The sequence below is a fragment of the Monodon monoceros genome, unplaced genomic scaffold (assembly GCF_005190385.1).
Source record: "Monodon monoceros isolate NGI ecotype Baffin Bay Population unplaced genomic scaffold, NGI_Narwhal_1 Super_Scaffold_16, whole genome shotgun sequence".
Classification (NCBI taxonomy): Eukaryota; Metazoa; Chordata; class Mammalia; order Artiodactyla; family Monodontidae; genus Monodon; species Monodon monoceros.
This window is the reverse complement of record NW_021703772.1, coordinates 43,152,084-43,179,936: the sequence shown is the minus strand read 5'-3', so window position 1 is coordinate 43,179,936 and position 27,853 is coordinate 43,152,084. Positions and strand designations below refer to the sequence as shown.

The 27,853-nt window shown below is 36.9% G+C and overlaps 1 protein-coding gene across 2 annotated transcripts in view; it reads right to left on the bottom strand.

The window, feature by feature from the left end:
• The window catches only part of STAT4 (signal transducer and activator of transcription 4), a 91,694-nt gene that overhangs the window by 34,898 nt on the left and 28,943 nt on the right, over positions 1 to 27,853 (bottom strand). For both annotated transcript variants that reach the window (XM_029225126.1, XM_029225125.1), the window contains exons 4-5: positions 3,730 to 3,828; positions 797 to 889 (exon numbers count right to left, since the gene is read on the bottom strand). In XM_029225126.1, the coding sequence (XP_029080959.1) occupies positions 797 to 889; positions 3,730 to 3,828 (192 nt within the window). The remainder of the gene's footprint in view (positions 1 to 796; positions 890 to 3,729; positions 3,829 to 27,853) is intronic.

The following is a 27,853-nucleotide window of genomic DNA, read 5'->3' as shown; positions in this document are numbered from 1 at the left end:
CAGAATCTACATTTCTAAAGCGCTAATGCCCATGAACGTTGAATAGCACTAGAAGAACTAGACTGAAGTTGCTCTTCCATTTTCTCTTCCTGAGTGTTTGCAAATTTCAGCATCTTGCCTCTCATTTCTCAGTTAATTCCAAATGATGCAACTAATATCTTTTTTATCGGAGAGTATGGATACTTTTTTCATTTTAGCTCCATACAACTCTGTATTAATGTACCAACTATCTTTTTGCTTAAAATCTCCATTCTCAAACGATATAGTTTATGACAATTGAGTCTAAATTTTTTTCCTCTCTACCTCTTAGAAAAAAAATATCTGTGGCTCCTCTGTGTCTCCTGTTCATTTCTGTCTTTGAGATTTTTACTTTTACTCTTCTCCAAACCTGGTGACGTTTTTCTGCTCAGATATAAAGGTGTCAAGATCTGAGCTGAAGGCTTTTCATATAGTATTATCTCACGTAGTCCTCACAACAATCCTGTTACAGTGGTTATCCTCACTTTTACAGATGAAGAAGCAGAGGTTTAGAGGTGTGAAGCAGCTTACTCGCTTAAGGTCACATGGCTTCTCACTGATGGAGTCTGGTGTGGAAACCCTAATCTCCAGTAAATTGAAGTTAAAAGCTTCCCACAAAGAAATTTTTTCTAATATGAACATAGTGTGTGAGAGATATTTATCTTATAACAAATTACCCTATGATTTCTGTACGCACTAACTTTGGGCACACAAGAGAAAGATGCATAGTATGGCGACAACAGCTAGACTTTCCTGGTGTCTGTAAGAGATCACTCACCTGCACACTATTTTTAATGGCAGCCACTTTGTGCTCCACATTCCTCTGTCTTTCTGAAACTGAAGAACTTTGTAAGGATTTCTCCAGAGGTCCCTGGAAAAACAATGTCTTGAAATTTCGATGATGTTGATAAAACAGGTTTATGAAGAATGTAGTATATGTAATATACTTTGAACTGAGGTATGGATGAGTATGATATGAAATACTCTACAGCCATTAAAAAACATGCTGTAGAAAAATATTTAATGACATACAAGTAGTGTTAAATTGTTAAGAAATAGAGCAAATTATAAGACACCATATGTTTGTGATCTCTGTTGCTTGTATATGTATATATATTTATACTTATTTATTTATTTACAAAAATCTGGATCTATGTATAGACATGTAAACTCAAGTACATGTGACCTGAAGCACACACATCCCAAAATATTATCATGTGCTATCTTTGAGCAGTAAAATTACAGATGATTTTATGGTTAAATTTTTTTCCCCTAATTTTCTATAACAGACCCATATTGCTTTTGAGATTCTATAATATGAATACATGTAATTTAAAAATTAGTATAGTGAAACTACATTAAGTTGGACTTAAATTCAGAATTAGGGATGTTGAATCTGTCAGGATGAGATTTATTTTTACATTGGAACAAAGGGAGTTTGCTAAAGAATACGTAAAAATGTTAGGCTGGTTAAATAGAAAGGCTAACCAGCTACTCCAAGCCCCATTTCTTTTTTTTTTTCATATCAAGTATGATTTTATAACCTTATTTTTCATTCTGTAACACATTGTAAACAGCTTTCTGTGTGATTAAATATATATGAAAATCATGATTTTTAACAGCTGTATTCATTATGTTTGAAGCTGTAAGGTCAGTGGAATGTTGTGAAATGTTTCTGTTGGCTGCACAGAAGGACAATATTGTTTCCTTCTTTTCAAAGAACTTTTTAACAGTAATGTGTTCATCTGAGGATCTTAAATTCCTTTTCTAAATTCTAAGAGTAGCTTTCTCTTTGATTTATTCTCATGTGTGACATTCTGCACACATCCTTCCCACCACCCGAGTTCAGGTTTCCTGGTCTCCAGCCCCCTTCCCTCTCCTTCGCCCTTTACCAAACTTCAAAGGCAAGTCTGGAGATGTCAAGGCTCTCCGATTTTGCTCACCACCAGCTACAGTAAAGTCCAAACTCTGGTGCTAACCACTTTGGGCTCCAAATGTGATCTAGCTTCATTTATGCTTTACTTTCCCTAGTGGGGGAGAAGCCTCTATGTCCCAGGCAGGTAAATGAAGAAGCAACCCTTTCTCTTCCCCCTTATTCTCCCCACTTCACCCCAAAGGAGAGGATGGTTTATAGCAGGGGTCCCCAACACCAGGGCCATGGACCACTACCAGTCTGCACCGTTAGGAACCGCAAGCCCCATTTCTTGGCCACTCTAATAATCTGGCATTAAGTTCCTTAGATATAACGTTTACGTAGATATCTAGAGTTGAGAGTTAGAATGTCAGTAAGCCCTTCACCTTACACTTGGATGGGGACGTATGATTAGAAAGGATGATGACTTGACTAAGATCTGTAGCAAATCAGTGGCAGAATCTCAAGTGGAACCCAAGTCCTTGACTGTCAATCAAGTGTTTTTTCAACTACATCACATTCTTCAGATGGGTAAAGCCTTTGTAAAATTCACTCTCATTTTGGCCCCCATTATTTGTATTTGTGTGTGTGTGTGTGTGTGTGTGTGTGTGTATCTCCCTATATTTGTCTACTGGTTCAAAATTTACAAACTAGTGTTTCTTTTGTGGTAGTATGTAGCACTAGCAGATTATTTGTGGAATGATTTTGATGAGCATCTATTCAAATAAATGTTTCTAATTTGCCTGATACCTGACATATGAAGAGAACAACAACACCACACACACACAGACAAAATGACTAGAGATAAGAGGGCTACGAAAAAGGACAGCTCAGAATATATATGAGAATATCATATATTAGTAACAGCATCTCAACGTTCACCCAAAAAGCACTGAATCAAACTATATTTACTTTAGAAACTCACTAACTTTAGATTTTAAATTAAATAAAGGTGATACCATTCTTCTTTATCATCTAAAAAATAAGAGTAAGTTGTTAAAGCTTCATACTTCTCTAAAAACAACCATAACCTGACAGCAACTAAATCTGAGAACTTTTAATAGTTGAAAAAAGATACTTTTCTTGGATCTTCAAAAATAAATACACTAGTGTGATTTACTAACTTATAGAGTGTGACATGTGGAAAGTTGATTATTCACAGGCTCTTTCCTTTTCAAAAGGATTAACTGCAAAAGTATTCCCAGGGACTTCATATTCCTCTACTTATCTTTGATGGGGGCCCTGAGTTCATTCAGCATAGTGGGATAAAATATAATCTAAAATATTATTGGCAAGGCAAAGCACACTGAAACAATAAACAAGCAAATATTTATGGAGTTTCTGTAAGACAAAATTCCTGCTCGTGGAGTAGTTTGGACTTGTGGGGTAGGAAATTGGGAACTACTGAAGGGTTTGCGCAAGATCAATCCCTGAGGATAAACATGCTGAGAGAAACAGAGCCTAAATGGTAGTTAGGAATTCAGCCCGGAGGTGGTTACTCTATTCCTCAACTGATATAGTAAGACCACGGACCAGAGTGTGAGCAGTGGAAACAGAAAAGGATGTATAGATAGGATTCCAGAAACAAACTCTGGAACGACTTGATAGTTATCTCAGTAAGGAGGCAGAGAAAAGGAACTATTCAAAGATAATCCCAAGACCTTGATTCCAAGTGACTGGAAGGATGACGGGACCATCAACATAGGTAGAAGAAGATGGCTGGAAAGAAGACTAGAATTTCTGTTTCAGAAAAACTGAGTTCCAGGTGATAACAAGATTACAATGGAAGAAAATGTTACCTGAACAGGCATGTTGGCTGCAGCCAATATTCTCCTCTCTTCCCTTAAACAATTTGAAATAACCACAGACACATGCATCGGATTTCCATGAAATTTTCCCTGAAAAAAAGTGAAAAACAACACAAAATCTTCAATATATACATCACTATTTGCAAATCAAAAATAATCTCCAAATAAATATGTGAAATTATTTGGGATTTGTTTCAACAACCTATTCTATTATAAAACCACAGAAACTAATATTGTGAATGTAGATGCCTATGCAGCATACTGCTGTCTCTAAAAGTTATTTTTAATAATTAAAAATAGTTCTTGAGCACCTCTGTAGGAAAGGCCCTGAACACACACTCAGGAGGATCAGTTTACTTTGGGCTTAGGATAAGTTTTACAAGAGTTACTTCTTTGTAAATTATTATGAACTAGGGTGGTCCCAGCTGTTCATTTGTTAACTCTGTACTACATGGTGTGCCTAACGCATTTCTTTTGGCCCCTGTTTGGTGCTCTTCATGTCAATTAGCTCATAATTATATCGGTATGCTAGAGAGAAACTCTATCACACACATTTTAGCAACAATATTTTTATGACATCTAAGTATATACATTTTTTTATTACCGATGCTAATGGTTCAGATATTGTAAACTGGCAGCCTGTGGGTCTAATTCAGCCATAAGGTATGTTGTGTAAGTTGAAATATTGTAATCCCTTCAGGGGAACATGTACTACCCATAGTTTCCATAGTATCCAGCACTGAGTGACCTAGACACTCATTTATTTTACCTGCCAGGCACCTATAGGTTTTCTTGGTTTACAGGATTAATTTGAAAAACACCATCATTTTAGTCAGTAGTGTTAAACTTCTTTGTTACTAGACCCTTCCATGGCAGGATTAACAGGAAACACAATAAATGTAGACAAATGCCTTTATTTAGTTTCCCTCTGCCCTCCTGTCTGAAGGAGGTGCTAATTATCCATGAAATGGCCAAAGGGCAATAGCAGAAAAGATAAAAGTGGAAAATTAATAATCAAAAGTAGATTATACAGACTAGTAAACCAAAGGGTCTTTCTTGGAAAGAAATGAGGTTATTGGTTGTAAACATTTTTAAGGCCTTGACCATGGCCACAATTTTATTAGATGATGCATTCTAATTAGCATTTCTATTTGCAAAACCAGGGTAAACACCAAGTATCTGGTTTCCTGCTTTTCCATATTCTATAGCTTTTAAAACATTTTTCCCCTTTAAATGAGAACACTCCGAAAGAAAAAAACAAAATTGAATTGACAGAAACTCTTAAGGTAAAGAAATTAAAATTATCCTATTCATTAAGCAGGGATACCAAATTTATGATTCCTGCATGCTGACAATTTCAGGTTCTCCCTAGTTTGAATTTGTTCTTGTTTTTAAAATTTCCCATTGATTTGTTTTCCCACATACCTTCCATTTAACTCACCAAGAAAAGCTATGTTTGCTCATTTTGCCTTTATTTTTAAAATATTCCACTGATGAAAATAAAGGGTTTCTCCCAGGGCTAATTTGGAGACTGCTATATATGTAACGTTGAAAGCTTTTCCTATCCAAGATCAGGAGTTCCTCTAAGATCCCAAGAATCACCACTATTTGTCTTTGTTTTTCTCATTGTTACAGGAGTTCTTCATTGTTGATTATCCAGATACTATCTTTCAGCATTTCTCAGCTCCTTTGTCTATACTTTTTCATTTTTCTTTCCTGCTTGAATTTCTTCTACCTTCCCTTTCAGATTTGGTTTCCCCCTTGTCTTGTGAGGTTAAATTATTCATTTTTTCTCCTTTGTTAAGAGTAAAGAATCACTATTGTTTTTATCCAGGCTATTTTTTCACTTTCTTTTTGCATTTTTCCTAACTTAGCTCTCACTTAAATGTATGAGATGAAAACATCTTATGGAAAATTGACCGCTATAGATTCAAAACCAAAGTAGCACTTTTTTTAATGATCAGCCTTTTAAAATTTATTTTTTATTGAAGTATAGTTGATTTACAATGTTGTGTTAGTTTCAGGTGTACAGCAAAGTGATTCAGCCATATATGTATAATTCTTTTCCATTATAGGTTATTACAAAATATTGAATATAGTTCCCTGTACTATACAGTAGGTCCTTGTTGTTTATCTATTTTATAGATAGTAGTGTGTATCTGTTAATCCCAGACTTCTAGTTTATCAACCCCCCTCCACTTTCCCTTTTGGTAACCATTAGTTTGTTTTCTATGTCTGTGAGTCTCAAATTAGCATTTTAAATTTTCGTTATCAAAGATGTAGTTATGCTCACCTTTCAGTAGTTACCATGTATATGGACCATGGACACCACCCCCCCCAAAAAAAAGCACAAACAGAAAAACAGAAATAACAAAAGAAAACCCACCCCTAAGTGTGTGTTGGTGGGAGGAAGGACGGAAGAGAAATTGCCCTTTTTCTAGCGTGTGTCTGTCTCTCTTACATGTAGGTACTGCAAATATCTTCTACTCTGTGGCTCTCTTTTCACTATTAGTGTCAATAAATAGAAGTTTTTAATTTTAGTGAAGTCAAATTTATTAACTCTTCTGTTTATGGTTAGTGCTTTTTATGACTTAAGAAATCTTTCCCTAATCTACAGCCATGGAGGTTTATTCCTATATATATATATATATTAAGCCATTAGCATTTCTTTAAAATGTGCACCACTATTACCTACATTCTCTGAGTTTTGATGCTGGCACTTCCTTGATTTTACCAGAAGTTTTCAACAGAAAGTTTTCAGACAAGAACCAGGACTCACTCACATTCCTTCTGCAAATGGTCCTGAAATGATTTGATGACTGAAGCATTGAGGGTTGTAGTGGCCTAGTCATACCATCATGATTCACAACCATTATACTTTTACATGAAATTATCAGGCAACTGTTCAGATACATGTCCATAAAGTCACTGAGAACTAGACTATATAGCAGGTTCCTAGATGTCTGTTCCAGAAGATGTCTAACCAATACTCTGTCAGCTCAACCACCACCTGTACTCTTTTGGTTCACTCCTAATAACATCTTTGAAGAAGTTCTTATTCGTAGACATTGTTTACAGTTTAAATTAAATATGGTGGTACCTTCAGCAGTTGTCAGCTAGGCATAAGATTACAGTGATACACTGCTTTTCATAATCCAAACTCGTACTCTTGATCCTTTTAAAGATCTTTTTGGGGAACCCTCTTACACTTTCGGTGGGAATATAAATTGGTATAGCCACTATGGATAACAGTATGGAAGTTACGGTTAGGGTTAGGGTTAGGGTTAAAAAAACCTAAAAAACCTTAAAAAACTAAAAATAGAGCTATCATACGACCCAGCCATCTCACTCCTAGGCATATATCTGGAGAAAACCATAATTTGAAAGGGTGCATGCACCCTAATGTTCACTGCAGCACTATTTACAATAGCCAGGACATGGAAGCAACCTAAATGTCCATCAGTACAGGAACAGATAAAGGAGATGTGGTGCATATATACAATGGAATATTACTCAGCCATAAAAAGGAATGAAACAGTGGCATTGGCAGAGATGTGGATAGACCTAGAGACTGTCATACAGAGTGAGATAAGTCAGAAAGAGAAAAATAAGTATTGTATAATATTGCTTATATGTACAATCTAGAAAAATGGTACAAATGACCTTATTTGCAAAGCAGAAATAGAGTCACAGATGTAGAGAACAAACTTATGATTACCAAGGGGGGAAGGGGAGGGTGGGATGAAGTAGAAGATTGAGATCGACATATATACACTACTATGTATAAAATAGATAACTAATGAGAACCTATTATAGCACCGGGAACTCTACTCAATGATCTGTGGTGACCTAAATGGGAAGGAAATCTAAAAAAGAGTGGATATATGTATACGTATAACTGATTTGCTTTGCTGTACAGCAGAAACTAACACAACACTGTAAAGCAACTATATTCCAATTTAAAAAAATAATAAAATTAAAAAAAAATCCTTTTGCATTGACAGTGTAATTTTGTCTTGTCAAAGAAAACCACCCCCAATTCCCAGCATTACCTATTTGATTAAACACATATTTTAATTTTTCCTCAATGGCATCATGCTGGAAGTTAAGTGCATTCTGTTCAAAATCAGCAGGAAGTTTCTGATAAATGGATATTATACATCTTAATGATAATCCTGTGCAATGCATGATTCATTTACTCCAGCCTGCTATTGTGCTGAGATTTTATTCATCTATTGTGAGGAATTTGCTGATTTCTCTTGTCACTGTTGCTGTGTGTATGATAGGCAATCCTTTTGCATGAGTCTCAATAATAAAATATAATACAGCTTCTACTAGTGGACATCTTCCTTCCTTTCTTACATCCTGCAAAGCACTTTATTGTTGCTTTCTAAGAAAATATGGAATTTAGGACCATCCATCCAGTGACTATTAACTTGCTTAACAAATATCAAATTATGCCCTGCTGATCTGTTCCTGTCTCATTCTGCATACATGAAAGCTATTTGTTTCATTCCTAAATCACAGTATTATACTGACGACACTTAAACAGCAATTAAATTCAATGTGTTGTACCAACTGTGCACATAATTCAACTGAAGTGACAACAACATGAATAGCTATGACCCAATTTTACATCACAGGAAATGGCAATGCCATTGTGATTGCTACCTGACAATAGCAATTAAGAGATGCTATCGAATATAAGATGAGTTTTGATTTCAGAGATGATAAAATGCAGAAAAAAGTTGTCTTAGAATCAACAAATGTGCTATTTTATGATTTTTTTCTGCTTTATGCTAAATTCCTTGGCTTTCCTTCAAATTCTACTACCTTCCATCTAATTTCTAAATTTGACTTGTCACTAAAGAATGACTAGTTCATCTCCTTTTTTCCCCCCAGGTGGTCCAAGGAGTACCAGAGTCAGAGGTAAAGGAAGTGATAAGGCTGCTCAAAATAACCTCCTCCGTTCAGGTGGCACAAAATTTGAGATTTCACAACTAGACTTTCACTCTTTTGAATTTCTTCCCCCAGGATCCCCTTTAGAATGCAAAGATATGAGGGAGAGTTAACACTACATTTAATTAATTTCCTCTGCATTGTTAAGGATTTATCAGATGTGCTCTCTGGCTGCAGTGACTTGGCACCTGCAGGTTGAGAATAATGGGTCCCAGGGCAAATAAAAGAAGTTTCAGGAGAGCCTTGAAAGAGGAAGGCAACAGTAACCAAAGGGGAAGTAGGATTCTGAAGAAATATGTAGCCAAAAACTGTCTGAGCCTAGATTTCTCTAGAAGTTAACCCTGAGACAAAGATTCCAGTGCAAGAAATATAAATGGGAGTTCATCCCAAAACACACAGTTATGGGAGCGGGTAAGTGAGAGGAGGAAGAGAAGGCATCCAGTAAAGGGTGTGTTATCCAGCCATTGGCTAAGATTGGCTGGGAACCCTGGGAATAGGGTAGAACATGTGCCTTAGAGTTATCTGCCCAAGGCCTTTGGGAACTGGAGTATTTTTACATCAGCTCTTGTCGTTATTAGCCCTAAAGCAAAAAGACACAGATGCTGGCATTTTTAAGTCCACCTGATTGAACTAAAATGATAAGGTCCAAGGGATATAGGCAGGGAAGTCTGCTATTCCAGCTCTCCTCCTAACCTCAATTTGAGAATTTTTTTTTTTTTGCGGTACATGGGCCTCTCACTGTTGTGGCCTCTCCCATTGCGGAGCACAGCCTCCGGACGCGCAGGCTCAGCGGCCATGGCTCACAGGCCTAGCAGCTCCGTGGCATGTGGGATCTTCCCGGACCGGGGCACGAACCCGTGTCCCCTGCATCGGCAGGCGGACTCTCAACCACTGCGCCACCAGGGAAGCCCGAGAAATTTTTGACTTCTCATTTTTTAAACTACCTACAACCATACTACACTCAAATGTTGATATTTCTTCTTTTATGGTACCTCTGAGATATGAAGCAGTTGTCTCCAATTACAGAGTAAAATGTTTTCATTCACGTTTTTATTGGCAATCTGCAATCCACTGCACGCTTCTGGCTGCCAGCTCACTCTCTCCCCTTTTATCATCCCACGTACTGCTGTTAAATCATGTTTATCCTTGCTCCTTACCAGTGTCAAACACACTGGCTCTGACAACACGCTCTCAGCTTCAGCCTCTTATTGTTTCCTTCCCTTTGTTCTGAGCACACGATTTTTCTTAATGGCTTCTTCCTAAGGTTTCCTCACTAGAATCATAAGGATATGTCTACGGTGAAAAAAAAACTACTAAATTGAAGAAGAGCTAATCCAGTTGTCTTAAGGCTGATTTAGATGTAGAATGGTCAGTCTAATAGATTTAAAAAGCAATTTTCTTTCATGATAATTAAAATAACAATAAGGTACCACTCCACATCTATTAGGTTAAAATTCAAAACGCTGACCTCACCAAATGCTGGTGAGGATATGGTGCAACAGGAACTATTAAATGGTACAGCCACTTTGGAAGACAGTTTGGCATTTTCTCACAAAGCTAAAAATACTCTTATCATACAAACCAGCAAACATGCTCCTAGGTATTTACCCAAATGAATTAAAAGCTTATGTTCACATAAAAATCAGCATACAAATATTTATAGCAACCTTATTCATAATCATCAAAACTTGGAAGCAACCAAGATGTCCTTGAATGGGTGAATGGATAAGCAAACTGTGTAGATTTCTATGACGGAGTATTATTCAGTGATAAAAAAGAAATGAGCTGTCAAGCTACACAAAGACATGGAGGAAACTTGAAAACATATTGCTACGGGAATACTGTAAGGCAAAACTATGGAGACAGTAAAAAGATCAGTGAATGCCAGAGGTTTGAGGGGAGGGATGGAGGGCTGAGTGGAGCACAGGGGATTTTCAGGGCAGTGAAACTATTCTGTATGCTACTGTGATGGTGGATACATGACATTAGGCATTTGTTAGAACTCAAAGAACTGTGTAACACAAAGAATGAACCCTAATGTAAACTATGAAATTTAATAATAATGTATTATTGGTTCATCAATTATAACAAATGTACAATACTAATAATTCAAGATGTTAATAATAGGGGAAAGTCTCTGCCAGGGGTTGGGGGGAGAGGCTAAGGGAGTATATGGGAACTCTCTGTACTTTCCACTCAATTATTCTGTAAACTGAGACAGCTCTAAAAAAAAAAAAAAAAAAAATTAAGCCTATTTTTAAAAATTGTCATTCTGAAGTCACAGTTCTCACATATCTTTGTGCTATTCCTTTTGCCAGGAATGAACAAATTCAAATGACTAGAGTTGCCTGCCTCTCTTGTTCAGTTAGTTTTAAATTCTCTCATCACCACAAAGATTTTCTTGATAAAAGAGAAGTGAGGTATAGATTCTCCATGGATACAAATAATTAATGTCCCATTTCTATTTATGCTAATAATAATACAACCATCTTAAAACAAACTAACTAAAAATTAACTGCAGGTATAGTTTGTCTTGGTCTATTTTTTAAATTAAAAGAAAATACTTCTTAGGGGCTTCCCTGGTGGCGCAGTGGTTGAGAGTCCGCCTGCTGATGCAGGGGACACGGGTTCGTGCCCCGGTCCGGGAAGATCCCACATGCCGCGGAGCGGTGGGTCCGTGAGCCACGGCCGCTGAGCCTGCGCGTCCGGAGCCTGTGCTCCGCAACGGGAGAGGCCACAACAGTGAGAGGCCCGCGTACCGCAAAAAAAAAAAAAAAAGATAATACTTCTTAAAGGCATCAAGTATGTTTTTTATAAATTTGGAGTCTATTTCTGGCAGCATGTTGTATGTCTGTGAAGGCTTAACTCATCCTAGACAATTGCTCTGTGAAGCAGCTGGAGCATTCTCTATATAAAGTCAGGGGAACCTGCATTTGTGGCTGTTACTAGCTGTGTGACCTTAGGCAAGTCACTTCTTAACCTTCATTACTCTAATTGCCCCTTAGTCAGTTGAGATATTAATACTTATCATTTGTCATAGAGTCATTGTGAGGAGCATGCCAGACAATTGAGAAAGAGCTTTGTAACTTGTAAAACGCTCTAAAAATAGAAGTTTTCTATGTTGCCTCATCAGGGTGTTAGGAGAGTTTAAAGCTCATAAATGGTAAATCAGTAAAAACAAGACAAAAATCTTCTTATTAGTTTCACAGAAAGGAAGAAAACTGATTAAGAAGCCAATGAACACCGAGTTGTATTCTGGGAAATATATTTACATGAATACAAAATAAACTCCAGAAAAAGGAAGATTATGTATTGGGGGTTTTCAAAACATTAAAGAGTAGGGACTTTCCCAGCATTTCTTTAGGATTAACTTGCACACGGGCACAAATGCATTAAAAGCTGCTTTAAATAAAAACTCAACTCATACAAGCTAGCAATTAGAAATAATAATACAGTGCTCCCACCTGAGCATAATTCATAACATCTTTGGAAGAAAATGATCAATACTACGTTTTCTATGCAAAGAAAAAGGCCTGGGAAGGAATGTGACGAACTCTCATTAATGATCATACTTGGGGAAATGGGATTGGGTGGCTGGATATTTTCACTTTCACCTCAATTCTTTGGTATTGTTGGAATTTTAAAAAATAATTAAGCATGTGTTACTTATATGATTAAAACGAAATAAGTAGTGATAAATTACACATATATACTCCATATCAGATCTTTCTCTTTGCTTTATTTATGCAAAGGTTTTTGTAAAAGATGAATGTTGGCTTTGAAAATTTGTTATTCAGGTGAGAAGAGAAAAAAGGAGAGTCGGGGGCTTCCCTGGTGGCGCAGTGGTTGAGAGTCCGCCCTGCCAATGCAGGGGACACTGGGCCCGTGAGCCATGGCCGCTGAGCCTGCGCGTCCGGAGTCTGTGCTCCGCAACGGGAGAGGCCACAACAGTGAGAGGCCCGCGTACCGGAAAAAAAAAAAAAAAAAAAAAAAAAAAAAAGGAGAGTCGGAACCTAGTTAGATCATTATGATGACTAAAATTCAATGCTTTTGGGGAACTCAGAGTCTTGTAATTGAGATAAATGAATTGCTTAATTCAAAATGACAGGAAGAGAACAAGGTAGATGCTAACAAACTCTACCTATCATTTATATGTTTGAACATAACAATAACAGAACCTGTCATTTACTGAATACCTATTATATGCTGGGTGCATTATAAAAGCTGACAATAGCCTGCAAGGTACATATTAGGAAGCCCAGAGGTCATGTCATTTGTGAAAAGTCATAGAATTCAGAAGCTAAGGTGAAGGAGCTCTTCAAAAACCAGATTTATCTCATTCCACAAACTATGACCTTTCCAAATCACTACTGCTTTATAAAAAATGCATTCCTTGTTTATTTAACTGGACCCCCTACAGCCACAGGTGCATTTAACTTTATTTTCCCTGGAAATTATCTTTATAGTATTTCCTATGATAAATCTGTTCAAGGATTAACCTTTCTTTATGGAACCTCAAGATAGTTGCAGTGGTTAAACAAACCAACAGAAAATTACCATGTGTTTGATTGTAAAATTATTAAATCACTTTTCCTGAGATGACTTAGGTCTTAATAACCTCTGGCAGTTATACTTGCTATTTGTAGAGGCAATCTGACATGGACCCTGAGTGTCCCTGTGTGATCTTGCTGGTATGCCAAGAATACAAAGCCCTGACCACTCATCACTCGTCTCATTTTTCGGGGTTGTATTTGCAGCAAGCAACCTTAAGTGATGAGCTAACGTCTCCCCCCAGCTAAAGAGCAGGCTTGCTGCCCCTAGCTATAAAAGCAGTGAATTCCTCAAGCTAATTGTTCCTCTCCTGTTACACAACCCACTGAGTGTGCTGGATCTGTGTCACCCCTGTAGGACCTGGGGGACATGGGAAACCAATGCAAATGGGCGTGAAGCTCTGACTACTACTTTTGCTGTGAATAATAAAGTCTTTGCCACTGATCCGGAAGTCTCATGTTTTATCTGGCACCCATGAAACAATAACAAGCTCATTTGTTAGTTTGAGAGGAAGGTAAAATTCTAGATCTTGCACACGTCTCGATACCAATTTGTATCATAAAACTTATCACATAGCATTTCCATTATTTATTTCTATGTCTTATTCCCCATCTATACTCAGCATCTTTCAAAATCAGGAACTGGTCTTCTTCAAGATGGAACTTGAAGTAGCTGTCACCTTATAGGAACCTCATAAATGCTTGTTGAATAATCAAATGAGAAGATAAATAAATTACAATAATTCCTTCCTAACTGAGAAAAAATAGAAAAAGCATATTATTCAATCGCAGTGTTGGTAAAGATGCTGTCTTTAAATCCTTCTCGAGTTTTTATTAGTCACCTAACCCTAGTAGCCAGGAAGATATAAAAGAGTCTTGAGATTAGTTGGAAGAGGACAGCAAGGCATGAAATATTCCTGGAGATGGCAACTTTGCTTCTCAAAGACCTGATGGTATCCTCACCCTGGTTGACCACTGTCACTGGTAGTGAGGCTGCCTTTGGGAGATGTGAACAGTGGAGATGATGCTCTGAGTCTCCTGCTCTCTGTATGGTAAGACACATCCTTTACTGATAGTAAAAGAATCAATGTCCTTTGCTTATGTCTAGTAGGATCCTTCAGTCACCCTTTCACCCTTGCTCTCATGATAACAAGGATACGTCATCATTATAATCGAAGAATATTTAGACGAGAGTATAAAGACAAGAAAATGGAATCCTAAATGTAAATATTGATAAAGAAGGTATACACACATCTCTCTTGTTGAGGATGTAAGTGTATATCTAGAAAAAATGAGACTAATAAAAAATTCTAGAATGAATAAACAAGATGACACTTTTTTTCTACACTGGCAATAATCATCTCAGACTGACAATGGGGATAATGTTGCATTCAAAATAGTAAGGAAAGTATTTTTAAAACTTAGGAATAAATTAACAAGAAAGGTACACATTTTACATCAATTAAACTAGGGTCATACTAAAGACTTTAAACATGATCTGAGATGGCATAAATTAAAAACACAACATAGAATAAGCATAACAGAATTTTAGGATTGGGACTTTATCCTAAAAATGTTAATTATTCCAAAATGAATACATATATTTAATGCAATTGAAGTTAGACTTCCAAGAGTTGCTTTTGGAGGACTTGGATTGAAAGAAAGAGGCAATAAAGTTCATATGAAAGAAATGTTGCACAACAGTTAAGAAAATTACAAAAGCTAATTAATTTTTTAGTGCTTAAAATACATCAGGTAATTTTCTAAGTGTTCTATGTTTTATTTCATTTAATCTTCACAGCAACTGTTTGTGATCAGTACTATCATCCTGATTTTACAGGTAGGTATGCTGAGATAGAAAGATGTGAAGCAACTTGAAGCCAAGATTCAATTTGACTCCAGAGTGTGTGCTTGCAACCAATTAATCACCAGGTCATTGTCTCCAAGTTGAGGGGAGGAGGACTTGCCATACAAGATCCTGAAATATACTGCAAAGTGTAGTATATTTATTTATAAGGTATAAATATACTATATAACTTACATTATAATCAATAGCTTTGACATATAACTAGACTAGCAGAGCATAACAGAGGGTGGTGGAGAATTATTACATGAGAAAATTAACATGCAAAAAGATGGCATTTCAGTTCAGTCGGGAAAAAATGATTATTTAAAGAATCTTGCTAGTATAATTGTCTATCAATCCAGAAGAAAAAGTTGGATCTCTATAGAAAGAATTTTATGTAGATGAAAGACAATTTTTAAAGAAAAGTTAGAATAAAATTCAGGAAAACATGTATAATTTAAGAGTTGGGAGACTTTTAACCAAGGCTAGACCCCTCGAAACTATACAAAAAGGTGGATTTTTCACCACATTTAAAGATTTTTTTGTATGGAAAATGTGTCATAAAGCCAAAACACTTATGATAGATTGAGGTAAATATTAGTAACTCATATGAAAGAGTTATTTACCATAAAAATATTTTTAAAGTAACATTTTAATATATAAAGAACCCTTCGAAATTGATGAGAGAGCGCAATAGAAGAAAGTGAATGGGGAATTGACAAAGTGCACATCCAAGTAACCAATAAATGTGAAAAAGAATGCCCAGCCTCACATGTAGCCAGAGAAAAGCAAAGTAAAAAGAGATACTATTTCCTAACAATCAGGTAGGCAAAAATGAAAAGGAATGAAAATACCTGCTATTAATGGAGTTATGGGAAAGAGGGTCTTCATACACTTTGCTGATGGAAATGTGAATTTTACAGCCTATTTGGAAAGCAATCTTGACAATACCTATTAAAATTTAAAATACTTATATCAATACCTTTGACTAGTAAATACATTTCTAGGAATCTATCCCATAAAAATAAGAGCACTAGCCCATATGAACACACCCACAAGGTTGTTTGTTACAACAGTATGGTAGAGAAAACTGGAATTAAAGTGCTTGCTCCACTAATGGGAATGGCTCAATAAATTATGGCACATCCACTCCATGGACCATTTGCTACCATTAACATCCAGAGATTTCTGTGATATAAAGTTTGGAAAGCAGAGAAATTAACAAAACTTCTCACTTACAAAATTCCGTAAAAACATACACAATAGGGACTTCCTGGTGGCACAGTGGTTAAGAATCCACCTCCGATGCAGGGGACATGGGTTCGAGCCCTGGTCTGGGAAGATCCCACATGCCGCGGAGCAACTAAGCCTGTGAGCCACAACAACTGAGCCTGCGCTCAAGAGCCCATGAGCTACAACTACTGAGCCCGCGCACCACAACTACTGAAGCCTGCATGCCTAGAGCCTGTGCTCCGCAACAAGCCACCGCAATGAGAAGCCTGCACACCGCAACGAACAGTAGCCCCCTCTCCCCACAACTAGAGAAAGCCCGCGCACAGCAACGAAGACTCAACGCAGCCAAAAATAAAATAAATAAAAAACAAACACACACAATATACATGGGGATAAATTATACATGTTCCCATTTTATTTATAAATCAGATCTAGGTATGGAAGAGTGTCCATTGATTGTTAACACTGATGCCTTTGGGGGTGACGGTGTGGATAGAGGTAAGGGAAAAAGAAAGGAAAAAAAGTTTGTAATAAAAAAGCAGCATGTTTTATGTCTAATTTATGGTAAATTATATGTGAGTGTGCAGTAAAAACATGAAAAGATAGTGACAAAAATGATAATGGTGGTTATTTTATTTTGGTGGAATTTTAGGGGATTTTTAGTTTCTTCTTAGACTTTTCACTATTGTTTGAATTTTTACAAAGATTTGTGTTATTTAAGCAATTGGGGGAAAACTAGAAAGCTATTTTCTTCATATCAAAAAAGACCATAGTACATATATTAGAACATATTAGTCTCTTCCAATTGTATCATTGACTCTCTTCGATCTTGAAATTTTAACAGTTTCTGACTTTTTTTATTATAAAATGTGTTTATTGAAATTATTTTCCTATGTATTGAATGTTTTAAGAGCTGCAAATGAAAAGATTTGATAATAAAGCAGTTTAATTTTTAATTCAAAAAAAAGACCCTAGTAAAAACTTTTTAAATTAATTTACATATTGTGCAAAAATTAGAACTCCTAAATCTAGAAGTGGAAAAATCATTCCAACCGGAAGAAATAAAACCATTCTCTGAAGATCATTGACATTTACGAAGCAATCCTCAAAGTGTTCCTATACATTTTCCATTGAACAAAAATCTGAAATCTATTTGAATTGTAGTGGAGGTATTAATACCATTCAGCTACTGAGAGAAATGGAAACTGAAGGGTTGCTAATAGCTCATGAAAATGGAAAGTGAGTGCCCAAATGACCTATTACTCAACTGTGACCATGGGGCTAGGTCTCAGAGCTAGTTCTAAAACTGGGAATCGTTATGTTGGTTTACAGATTCCCAGAGTGACACTTCAAAGTGGTCTTTAGGCTTAAATTGCAAGTCACACTAACATGTTTATATTTAAAGGGACATATTCTCTCAAGGCCACGCTAGAAAAGATGCTAACCATGTGAAATTCATCCCTCAGGTGCCTGAGCCTTTTAAGATGACCAGCTCTGGCTTCCAGGACTATTTGTACCGTCAGCTTCCATCAAAATGTATTCGTCTCCTTCCCACACTTCTTGCTCATATATAGCCTATAATCAAATGCAGTTGCCTCTTTCTCCTATCATCTTGGATGAAAAATCCTATTAAGCTGTAAGGGTTTATACAATATACATGGGTTTATATATATTTTATTACCTGAGGGCCTGGACCACTTGCCATGCTGAGCCAGGCCTTTGTGGAGACATGGTTTACACAGAAGACACTGGAAAGTCCTCAGGATTTGAGGTTAGAGTCAGGGTTTTACCCCAGCCCTGCCATTAACTATGACATTAAAAAGAAAAAGCCACTTTACGTCTCTGAGCTTTGATTTCCTCCCCTATAAAATCTGTACCCTGCCTTTCTCTCTTAAGTTGTGAGAATCAAGTGGGATGTTCGTAAGATCAGAGTCAATCATTAAGCAAAGGTCAATTATGTTTTGCTTAGATTGCAGAAGCAAAAATATCCTCTGAAGAGAAATTTTTAAATGCAAAAATCACTAATAAAAGACACCCATAATCACAAGATCTGGAGATAACTGATGTTAACATTTAATGTGCCCATTTAGTTTATTTTCTCCATGTGCAAATGTACACATATTTACAGACATTAAAAAAAATAAAATTTAGAGCACACTTTATATATTATTACATATCTGCTTTTCCATTTAATTGATAATTAAATCACAATGTCATTAAAACATCTACAATATGATTTTTAATAGCTGTTGAATGGTTAATTTAGCCCTAGTCTGATTTACTGAATAAATTCTCCACTGTTGGCATTTAGATTATTTATAAATTTTCACCATTAAAATGTTGTGATATTATATATTCTTGATTAAACCAACCTCATTAAATTACAGTATTTAGATCTTGTTCATTTATGGTTTTGCCTACTTAATATGTCAGAAACTAAGAAAAGTTTATTAAAGTATCCCACTACTACTTGCTTTCTCTCATTCTTTTTTATTTTATTTTTTAAAATCTATTTATTTATTTATTTATTTATTTTTAGCTGCGTTGGGTCTTTGTTGCTGTGTGCGGGCTTTCTCTAGTTGTGGGGAGAGGGGGCTACTCTTCGTTGTGGTGCACGGGCTTCTCATCACAGTGGCTTCTCTTGTGGTGGAGCACGGGCTCTAGGGCATGCAGGCTTCAGTAGTTGTAGCACGTGGGTTCAGTAGTTGTAGCTCACGGACTCTAGAGCACAGGCTCAGTAGTTGTGGTACACGGGCTTAGTTGTTCCACGGCATGTGGGATCTTCCCAGACCAGGGCTCGAACCCGTGTCCCCTGCGTTGGCAGGAAGATTCTTAACCACTGTGCCACCAGGGAAGCCCTCTCATTTCTTCTTGTACTTATAATTTTTACTTTATATTTTGATTCAATACGTTTGGTGCATATTGATCTGTGAAAGCTATACTTTCATTTGAAATTGTCTCTGATAATAATACAATATTTGTCCTGATTATTGCTTCTGAACTGGAATTTTGAACTGGAATTTGACATTGTCTAACAAGCTCAGAGCCACCATGAGGATTAAATGAGATGTTGCATGTCCTGAGCACTAAATAAATGTCAGCTATTATATCTCATTTCTATTTTATTATTGTTATTATAACAATATATAGTGACCATACTTCCTTTTTCTCTCCATTTGCCTGATATACCTTTGCCCAACCTTTTACTTTTAGCTTTTCTTATACCTCATTTTAGGGGTTGTTTGTAAATAGCATGTCATTGAATTTTCTGTTTTGCTTCTAAGTGAGAATCTTCTTATTTTTAAGAAGAGAGCTCAATCCACTTGCATTCACTGCCATATTTAATATGTTTGGTATTACTCTGTCACCAGTTTTCTCTTTCCTTTGCCTGTCTTTTGCTATATAGTCTATACTTCTTTTCTGTCACTCTCTCCACTATTTTGGAAGATATAAATACAGTTTTACATACTTACAGCAATTATCATTGAATTTATCAAAACTGTTTTTTGCACCCAATAGTTCACAACTTAGTTTTCACCACAACCACCTGGTGGATAACCTCACATTCACCACATACTCCTCTATGCACTGCCACATTAATAGAATGGGAAGTGGATTATGTACAATTCCCAGTTGCACCATCTCTAATTCTGCCATTTTCTCTTGCACCAGTCACAAGATGCCATGGCTGTATGACACTGCCATTGAAGCCTCATTTTAAGTATCTGGAATAAAAGTTAAGCTTTGAAATTCCCATGTCAAAATAAGGAATTTAGCATACTTTCCATGTCTAAATCATTTCTTTGTCATCCCAAGAAAGTATTCTTCTAGAATATATTTTCAATTGTTATTTTTGTTCCGTTTGTTTTGGTCTCTTCATCAATTATACGTGTGTTGGCCCTTCTGTCTCTGATTTCCATATTCCATTTTCCTTCACTTCACTACATTGGGTGCTTCAAGCATACATCCCACATCACTTATTTATTCTCCATAGTATCAATTCTATCCTTTCCTGTGTCCAACATGGATTTAATCCTGTTTCTCTTTTTCCCTCTTAAAATCACTTCCTATCTTAGTTATCATCTCCCTCTTTTCATATTATCTGTTTGAAATTTTCATTTAAACCTATTTGCCTCTTTTAGATTTCTGTTCCTATTTTATTCAGATGGTTTCCGAAAAACTCTTCATATTGTGGAGTAGATCATTTTCAGAAGTGTGCTGGTTTTTCAATACATCAATTTGAGCTTGCCAGTCTTTTGTTATCATGATTTTTTCATAAGTCCTGGGCATGTATCTTTAGGCAATGTTTCAATGGATGAATGTGGGGTTGATTTTCCTGATTTAGTTTTATTTGTCTCATACTGGTATAGATTTCACTCATGTTCTGGTATTTAACTGTCCAGTCATTTTAGGTTTTAATGTTGTATGTATTTGTCTTTTTTTCCTCTTATGTATTTTATCTAAAAGCTTGGAGAGATTTTTATATACAATTGTAAACTTGAAGCCTTTGTTACCAAAGTCAAAGGTATGATTTCCAGGCACTATGGTAGACTGAAAAAGACATCTTTAGGGATGTGCTAAAATTTAATCTCTTGTCAGAGTTCCTAATAGCAAAACTAGAAAGCCCTATTTCTCTTGCTCATAGGGTTGGTTCTATTCAAGCTGAAGCATAATTTGATTTTTAAAAAATGGCTGTCACTATTTTTACCATATTAGTCTCACTGAGATGCTAATATGTCTTTAATGTCTATTAATCTCTATTTTAACATGAAGGAAGTTTCACAGACTTTGGGGAATCTGTAGTTTTTCCCTAGTTTGCCTATGTTTTTCATCACCCCAGCCTTTCAAATATATGTAATTTCATTTGTACATTTCTGATAGCAAATAAGGTTTGAGACTATGAGAAATGGGTTGCTAAGCTTTATAGGTATCAGAGCCTCTGTGATAGCTTTTTGATGTAATATAGTAAAGAAACAACCATATAATCTCCATTTTGTGAAAAAATGTATGCATCCATCTATAATACATTTTAATGTATTAAAGTATCAACCATGGTAGAAATCTGGATGGTAGAATTATGGATAATTATCTTCTTTTTGCCTTTATTTTCTAAATTTCCTATAATTAATATGCATTACTTATATAATCAAAGAAAAACCCACTCTGTTCTAACTGAACAAAGCGTCAATGATGAAGGAATTAAACCAATGAATTATGTTTTTCCCATGTTCAGTTCCAACTAACATTTGTTTTCTGGGAAAGGACAAAAGTAGATTGTGGATACAAAATTGTAGAATTAGTGGTCATTTCTCATTCAGTTACCAAAAACAAACAAACAAACAAAAAGACATTCACAGTAGGCACATGTGAAGAAGATTTTGCCATACAGACTAATGCTGTGTTTTCCAGATGTGAGGATTTCGTGGACCAGAAAATAGTAGAAGTTTTGGTGACTGATATAAAGTTGTCAACTTTTTATTCTGCTTAAATAAGTATATAAGGAAAGCTCCACAAGCATTGCCATGCATATCATCACCATTTCAAAAAAACAGAACATTCCTATCCCAAATGACTGGAAAGGATACACAATGTTATAGAATTTTTTTAAAAAAATCCTTTAAAAGGAATAAATTTGACTTCGCAAATTTTCTTATTTTGCTGCTGACTGGTGAAAATTTTATTAAGGATGGGCCCTGGCTGGTGCTTGATGCCCCCTGGACTAAGACTTGGTTCTTCTGGTGATTGGACAGAGAAGTCCCGAAGGCCCATCTTACCTGGCTCCATAGAGACAGAGTAACTGTTGGTATAGAAGCAGATGTTTGAGAAGGAAAGGAAAAATCAGACTTGGTATTATTTTTATGGAGAAGATCCAATGCTTTGTCAGTTCATCACAAGTTCTACTGATAAAATATATATAAAATACATATTTAAACCCCCATATAGCATAGCACAGGGAGATCAGCTCGATGCTTTGTGACCACCTAGAGGGGTGGGATAGGGAGGGTGGGAGGGAGGCTCACGAGGGAGGGGACATGGGGATATATGTGTACATATAACTGATTCACTTTGTTGTACAGCAGAAACTAACACAACATTGTAAAGCAATTATACTCCAATAAAGGTATAAAAAAATATAAATCCCCATATAATAAATGATAGGTTGTAGGAAAATAGATTTCAAAACCTAACATTGTGATGGATAACTAGTTGGAATTCAAACCTTCTCACCGCCTCTACCACGACCATCCTTGTTCAACCTGGCTAAACATGGAAGCCAGAGTGATCTTGTTAAAATCTAAGTTGGATCATGCCACTCCTCTACCAAAACCTTCCAGTGGTTTCTCATTTCAAAATAAAAGCCACAGTCTTTACACTGTCCTAGTCAAGCCAAAGTCATGAGTTCATGGCACATACATCATGCATCATATTCACGCTGACATCTTACTTTAAAAAGGGGATGGTCCCTACAGCTGCCGACACCTCTCTTCTAGTTGATTATGAATACACTGGACTGTTTAAAATAACAATCTTTGTCTTTCAGATTATAAATATAATCCATATCTACTGTATAAAATATATAAAACACAAGAAAATTATACATAAAAAATTAAAATCATGCCTAATTTTACTCACTAAAGATAAGCATCGGTACCTTTTTTTTTTTTTTTTTGCTGTACGCGGGCCTCTCACTGTTGTGGCCTCTCCCGTTGCGGAGCACAGGCTCTGGACGCGCAGGCTCAGCGGCCATGGCTCACAGGCCCGGTCGCTCCGCGGCATGTGGGATCTTCCCGGACCGGGGCACAAACACGTGTCCCCTGCATCGGCAGGCGGACTCTCAACCACTGCGCCACCGGGGAAGCCCCCATCGGTAACATTTTTATGTAATTTACTTCCAGGTTTTTAAAATTATTTTTTCCTAATATGTATATATAGTATGATATAAACAGATGAAAGTCTGTATTCCATAGTTTTCACTTAGTAAATAACACATCAAGATAATTTTTCCATGGCATTAAACAGCCTTCAAAAACATGATGCTAAATAAATACGTGTCACTGAATTATTTGGCTAGGCCACAGTTATGGAACGAGTTCCCTGTTATGAACATTCAGGTTGTTCCTGATTTTTAAATATAGTATTTGCTATCCTTGCTAACACATATGAATGGAAAATAGCTAACCCTTAACTTCTGGAGTGGGATAGTGTTGGCATCAGCCTAGAGACTTATGATAGCCTAAGACTGTGGGTGTATCACTGGGATTTGCTGTGAGGACTGCAGGAGAATGAGCAGGAGAAAGATCCCCGGTCAGCTTTTCTGTTACTGAGGAATTCTGGTCAGGTCATTATGGCCTCAATTGAATCATCAGTAACATTAAGAGTTGGATTAAATGGTGTTAGAATTCCAGCTCCCCTAATTTTTGTTTTGTTATTAATGGGTCTCAAGCCAAAAATAATTAGCCATCCATTAGAACACAGATATTACAAAAGAACTTGTAACCCTTGGGGTCTCATTTGTACTTTCGTGGCTTTGCTGGCAAACAGATCACTCGGTACTGGGAACTTTCCAAATTGGCAAAGCAGGAGACAAGTCAAAACACAGGCCTAATTCTGTTTAAGTTTCACGGTTTAGTGGCTGCGTAGGAAAAAAATAAAAATGTGTCCAATTTAAGGAGCTTTCGGAAAAATAAAATGTGTGTGATTCATCAAATCATTTTAGTTAAAGCAAACATACATCCTTTAGGGGTAGAGCAAGACTGCATGCCTGTGACGGCATATGTCTATGCCCAGCATTAGAATGAGGCCAGATCCCATTAGGAATATTACAGTATGTGGAGAAACCTCAGTTTTATGAGAGAGCATTCCTGGAATCCTCTAGGTAAAGTAAACTACACAGGATGTTGCTATCTGAAGAGGTGACATGTTTAGTGTTTGGTGATATAACTAGTGTGTCAGTCAAGTGATATTGCATTTGATACTGATCTGCTGATCTGCATAGCTGCTGAATTCAAGTACTTCTACACACTTAACATCAGCAGAAACTTGTGATTGCATGGAATAAATATAGGTTTCTTTTTTTAATGCAGTGTCCAGGGAGGTTAGTAAGATGAAAAGTGCTTAAAAGTTTCAGAGATTAGCCTTCTTGTTCTGTGAGATCCATGGTGTGATAGTCATCCTTTTATCCCCAAGGTCAAACCTAGTGTGATGACCTCTGTATGTACTGCAAGCATGTTTATGAGCTGAAATTCTCCAAATCATCCTTATTTCTTTTTTGTAATTGTCCTGTTACCAGTCTTAAAGAAACATGTCATTTACACTCAGTTCTAGGTATAGTAATATTTATAAAATAACATGTATTGAGGGCTTTTTGAGTACCAGGCACCATGCTAAGCTCTTTACATGAATTATGTCATCTAGTCCATAACAGCCCTATGATAATGGGCATAGCACTACTGCTCTCCCCATTTGATAGGGAAGATAAGGATAGTTAGGTGCAGAGGGATTGAGTAACTTGTCAAAGGTCACATAGCTAGTAAATCAGAACCAGGAGTCAACCCGGGTAGTCTGATTCATGAATGCATGCGCACTTAAACATTATGCTATTGTTTTTAGATTGTTTCCACTTTTTAGTTTTAATGTGTGTGTGTGTTTTTTAACATCTTTATTGGAGTATAATTGCTTTACAATGGTGTGTTAGTTTCTTCTGTATAACAAAGTGAATCAGCTATACGTACATATAATCCCATATCTCCTCCCTCTTGTGTCTCCCTCTCACCCTCCCTATCCCACCCCACTAGGTGGTCACAAAGCACCGAGCTGATCTCCCTGTGCTATGTGGCTGCTTCCCACTAGCTATCTATTTCACATTTGGTAGTATATATATGTCAATGCCACTCTCTCACTGTGTCCCAGCTTACCCTTCCACCTCCCCGTGTCCTCAAGTCCATTCTCTACGTCTGCGTCTTTATTCCTGTCCTGCCCCTAGGTTCTTCAGAACCTTTTTTTTTTTTTTAGATTCCATATACATGTGTTAGCAGGTCAGTGAGTATGGCTTCGGTTTACCCAGGCTAAGTGGAAATATTCAAGGTATAATTCTTTGTTTTTCATTGTTTCAATCTGGATTATTATTACCCCTTCCTGCTGTTTTAATGTCTGGTCACAGAAAGAGAATCTCAATGATAGCTCTAGTTTTTCATCGAGTATTTTTTATGTGGGGAAGTCCCAAATTTTCTACAGGCTGAAGGGCCCCAATTTCTATAGAATGTTTCTTACTTGATCAGTGCCCACATTTTACAAAGAGAGGTAGTTTCTATGATCTCTGAAAACTATTATGTAATTTATGAAGCATACCAAGGATGAAATAAAGAGATTATCCATTGTTTAACTTATGGAGATGTAACAGGGAAAAAAAAAGGGAACTTATTTATATATAAATGTAATGATAGTTACAGTATTGTTCTAGATGAGTATTCTTTTGGAAACAGATACTTTTTCACTTACATGCAGTGATGCTCTGAGAAACAGATTCAGAAACTGATTTTGGCGTGTTCAGGACAAATAAGTCAAATATGAAATGAAGTGGAGGAGGCAGTGGGGGAAGAAGAAAAGGGACAGATGAAATATTGCTTATTTCACTTCAATTTATGCATACAAGTTATACGAAGCTAAGCAGATGAATTTTTCTTACTTAGAAAAGGAAACCTTTTGGTCAGCATCAGCAAAACAGGGGTGGCGAATAGGTTAAAAGGAGAAAACAAGTTTGTGCCCTGGGACCATGATTCTGTGGTTGGACCTGACAGGTTTAAACCAGCCAAAAGGTCACAGCCAAAACAAGTGCTATTCACTAATGGAAACTCCCCTAAAACTCTAAAACTCTGGGTACATGCCCTTAAAAAATTTGATAGAGATTCACTAACAAAATAGCTTTTCTTAATTGAATTTTCCATGTCTACTAAACTACCTGAAAATTAAAACTGCATGCGTGACAAAACTTTTTCCATTTGGCAAAAACAGAAACCTCTTGGTTTCTAATGGAAAATTGCAAAATATTAGCTTTATTTACTTTCCTATTTATCAAAGAGACTCTCCACCTATCTGAATGGTTTCAGATACTGACAAGTATTAGCAAACAGCCATGTGTTTCTGCTCCTGAGAAAAGCAGCGTTTTTAGATGCTTGTTGAGCGGCGGTGCGCTGGGTGTGCATTAAGCACTTTCGCTGATTTCCTGTGGTTCTCACACACACCTTAGGAGGCAGATGGATTTATCCCCATTTTACAGATACCAGAACAGAGGCAGAAAGGAAACTCTATTAGTTCTGATGAAAATTCAGCTTTTCAGAGAAACTTATAAAATATGATGAAATATTTTTAAAGAGAAGGAGGGAAGCCAGAAGGATGTTTTCCATTTGTATGGCTAAGAGGAGGAGGCCTCCTTCAGGCATCATGCAACAAAGATCTATTGAACACTACGTGATAAGTCCTGTGTTCAGTTTGTCTGTCCTCAATTTGCTCGCATTTGTCTGTCCTCTTCTAAGCAGTTGGGTAGGAGAGATGCCATGAATCACTAGTTCACAAATGGGGGAAATGAGCATTCTCAAAGTGAAGTGGCTTCCTTGGAGTCATTGACCTTGTTAGAGGCCGGCTTGAAATTCAGACCAAATTTTCCTGCCCCTCCAGAAGTCTTTCTATAATAGTGGAGGGAGAAAGTTACACAGGTTAGCCATTTTTCTTTAAGTTTTACATTGCATTGAATTTCTCTGATTCCAGTGGTTTCAAAACTGTTTTTGAGAACATTTTATTTCTCAGTCCTGTTATTTCTCATGTCCCACTCTATCCCTCCAAACAACCCCACTGTTGGTTTTATGTGGTCATTTAGAGTTCAACTCTGGCTTTCTTTTTTGGAGCGGGAACGAATACAGAGGATGGAGGCTCAGAACACACAGAACAAACCACTGGTGGAAAAAGGCCTAACTGCAGACCCAGAAACACTGTCTAAGCAAACCTATTGATGTTGGCAACAATTCTGCCATTTTCTCTTTCTCACTCAACATGCCCAAGTTTCTAAGCATTTAAAGTCTCACAAGGGTCTCTTGATTGACTCCCTGGAACCTAATATTTGCACTTCGCACAATGGCAAGGTACTTGGTTTATTAATCACTGGCTTTGAGGGTGTGCCAACACTCCAGCTATGCTAAACGGCCCTTGATAAGCTGTTACATTTCCCAGGTGGCCTCATGCACAAAGAAAGACCACAATTAGCAAACCCCTGGTTTCCAATCTGAGCTGTCACCTCCCACCCAAGATCCAACAACCGACAGCACAATCTACAAGGCCCTGCAGCAAAAATGCCAACCACACAATGGCCTCAGTTCCCCCAGAGAGACACTGCTTCATGCCTTTCATGAGAACAGGCCACAGAACAATCTCTCCCATTCTTCAGTCTGCACAACCATGGATTTGGTTTGATGCCCAGTGCTAGGATAAAAAGGTCCCCTTCAGGCCTTCATTCAACAAATATTCCAGCACCAGC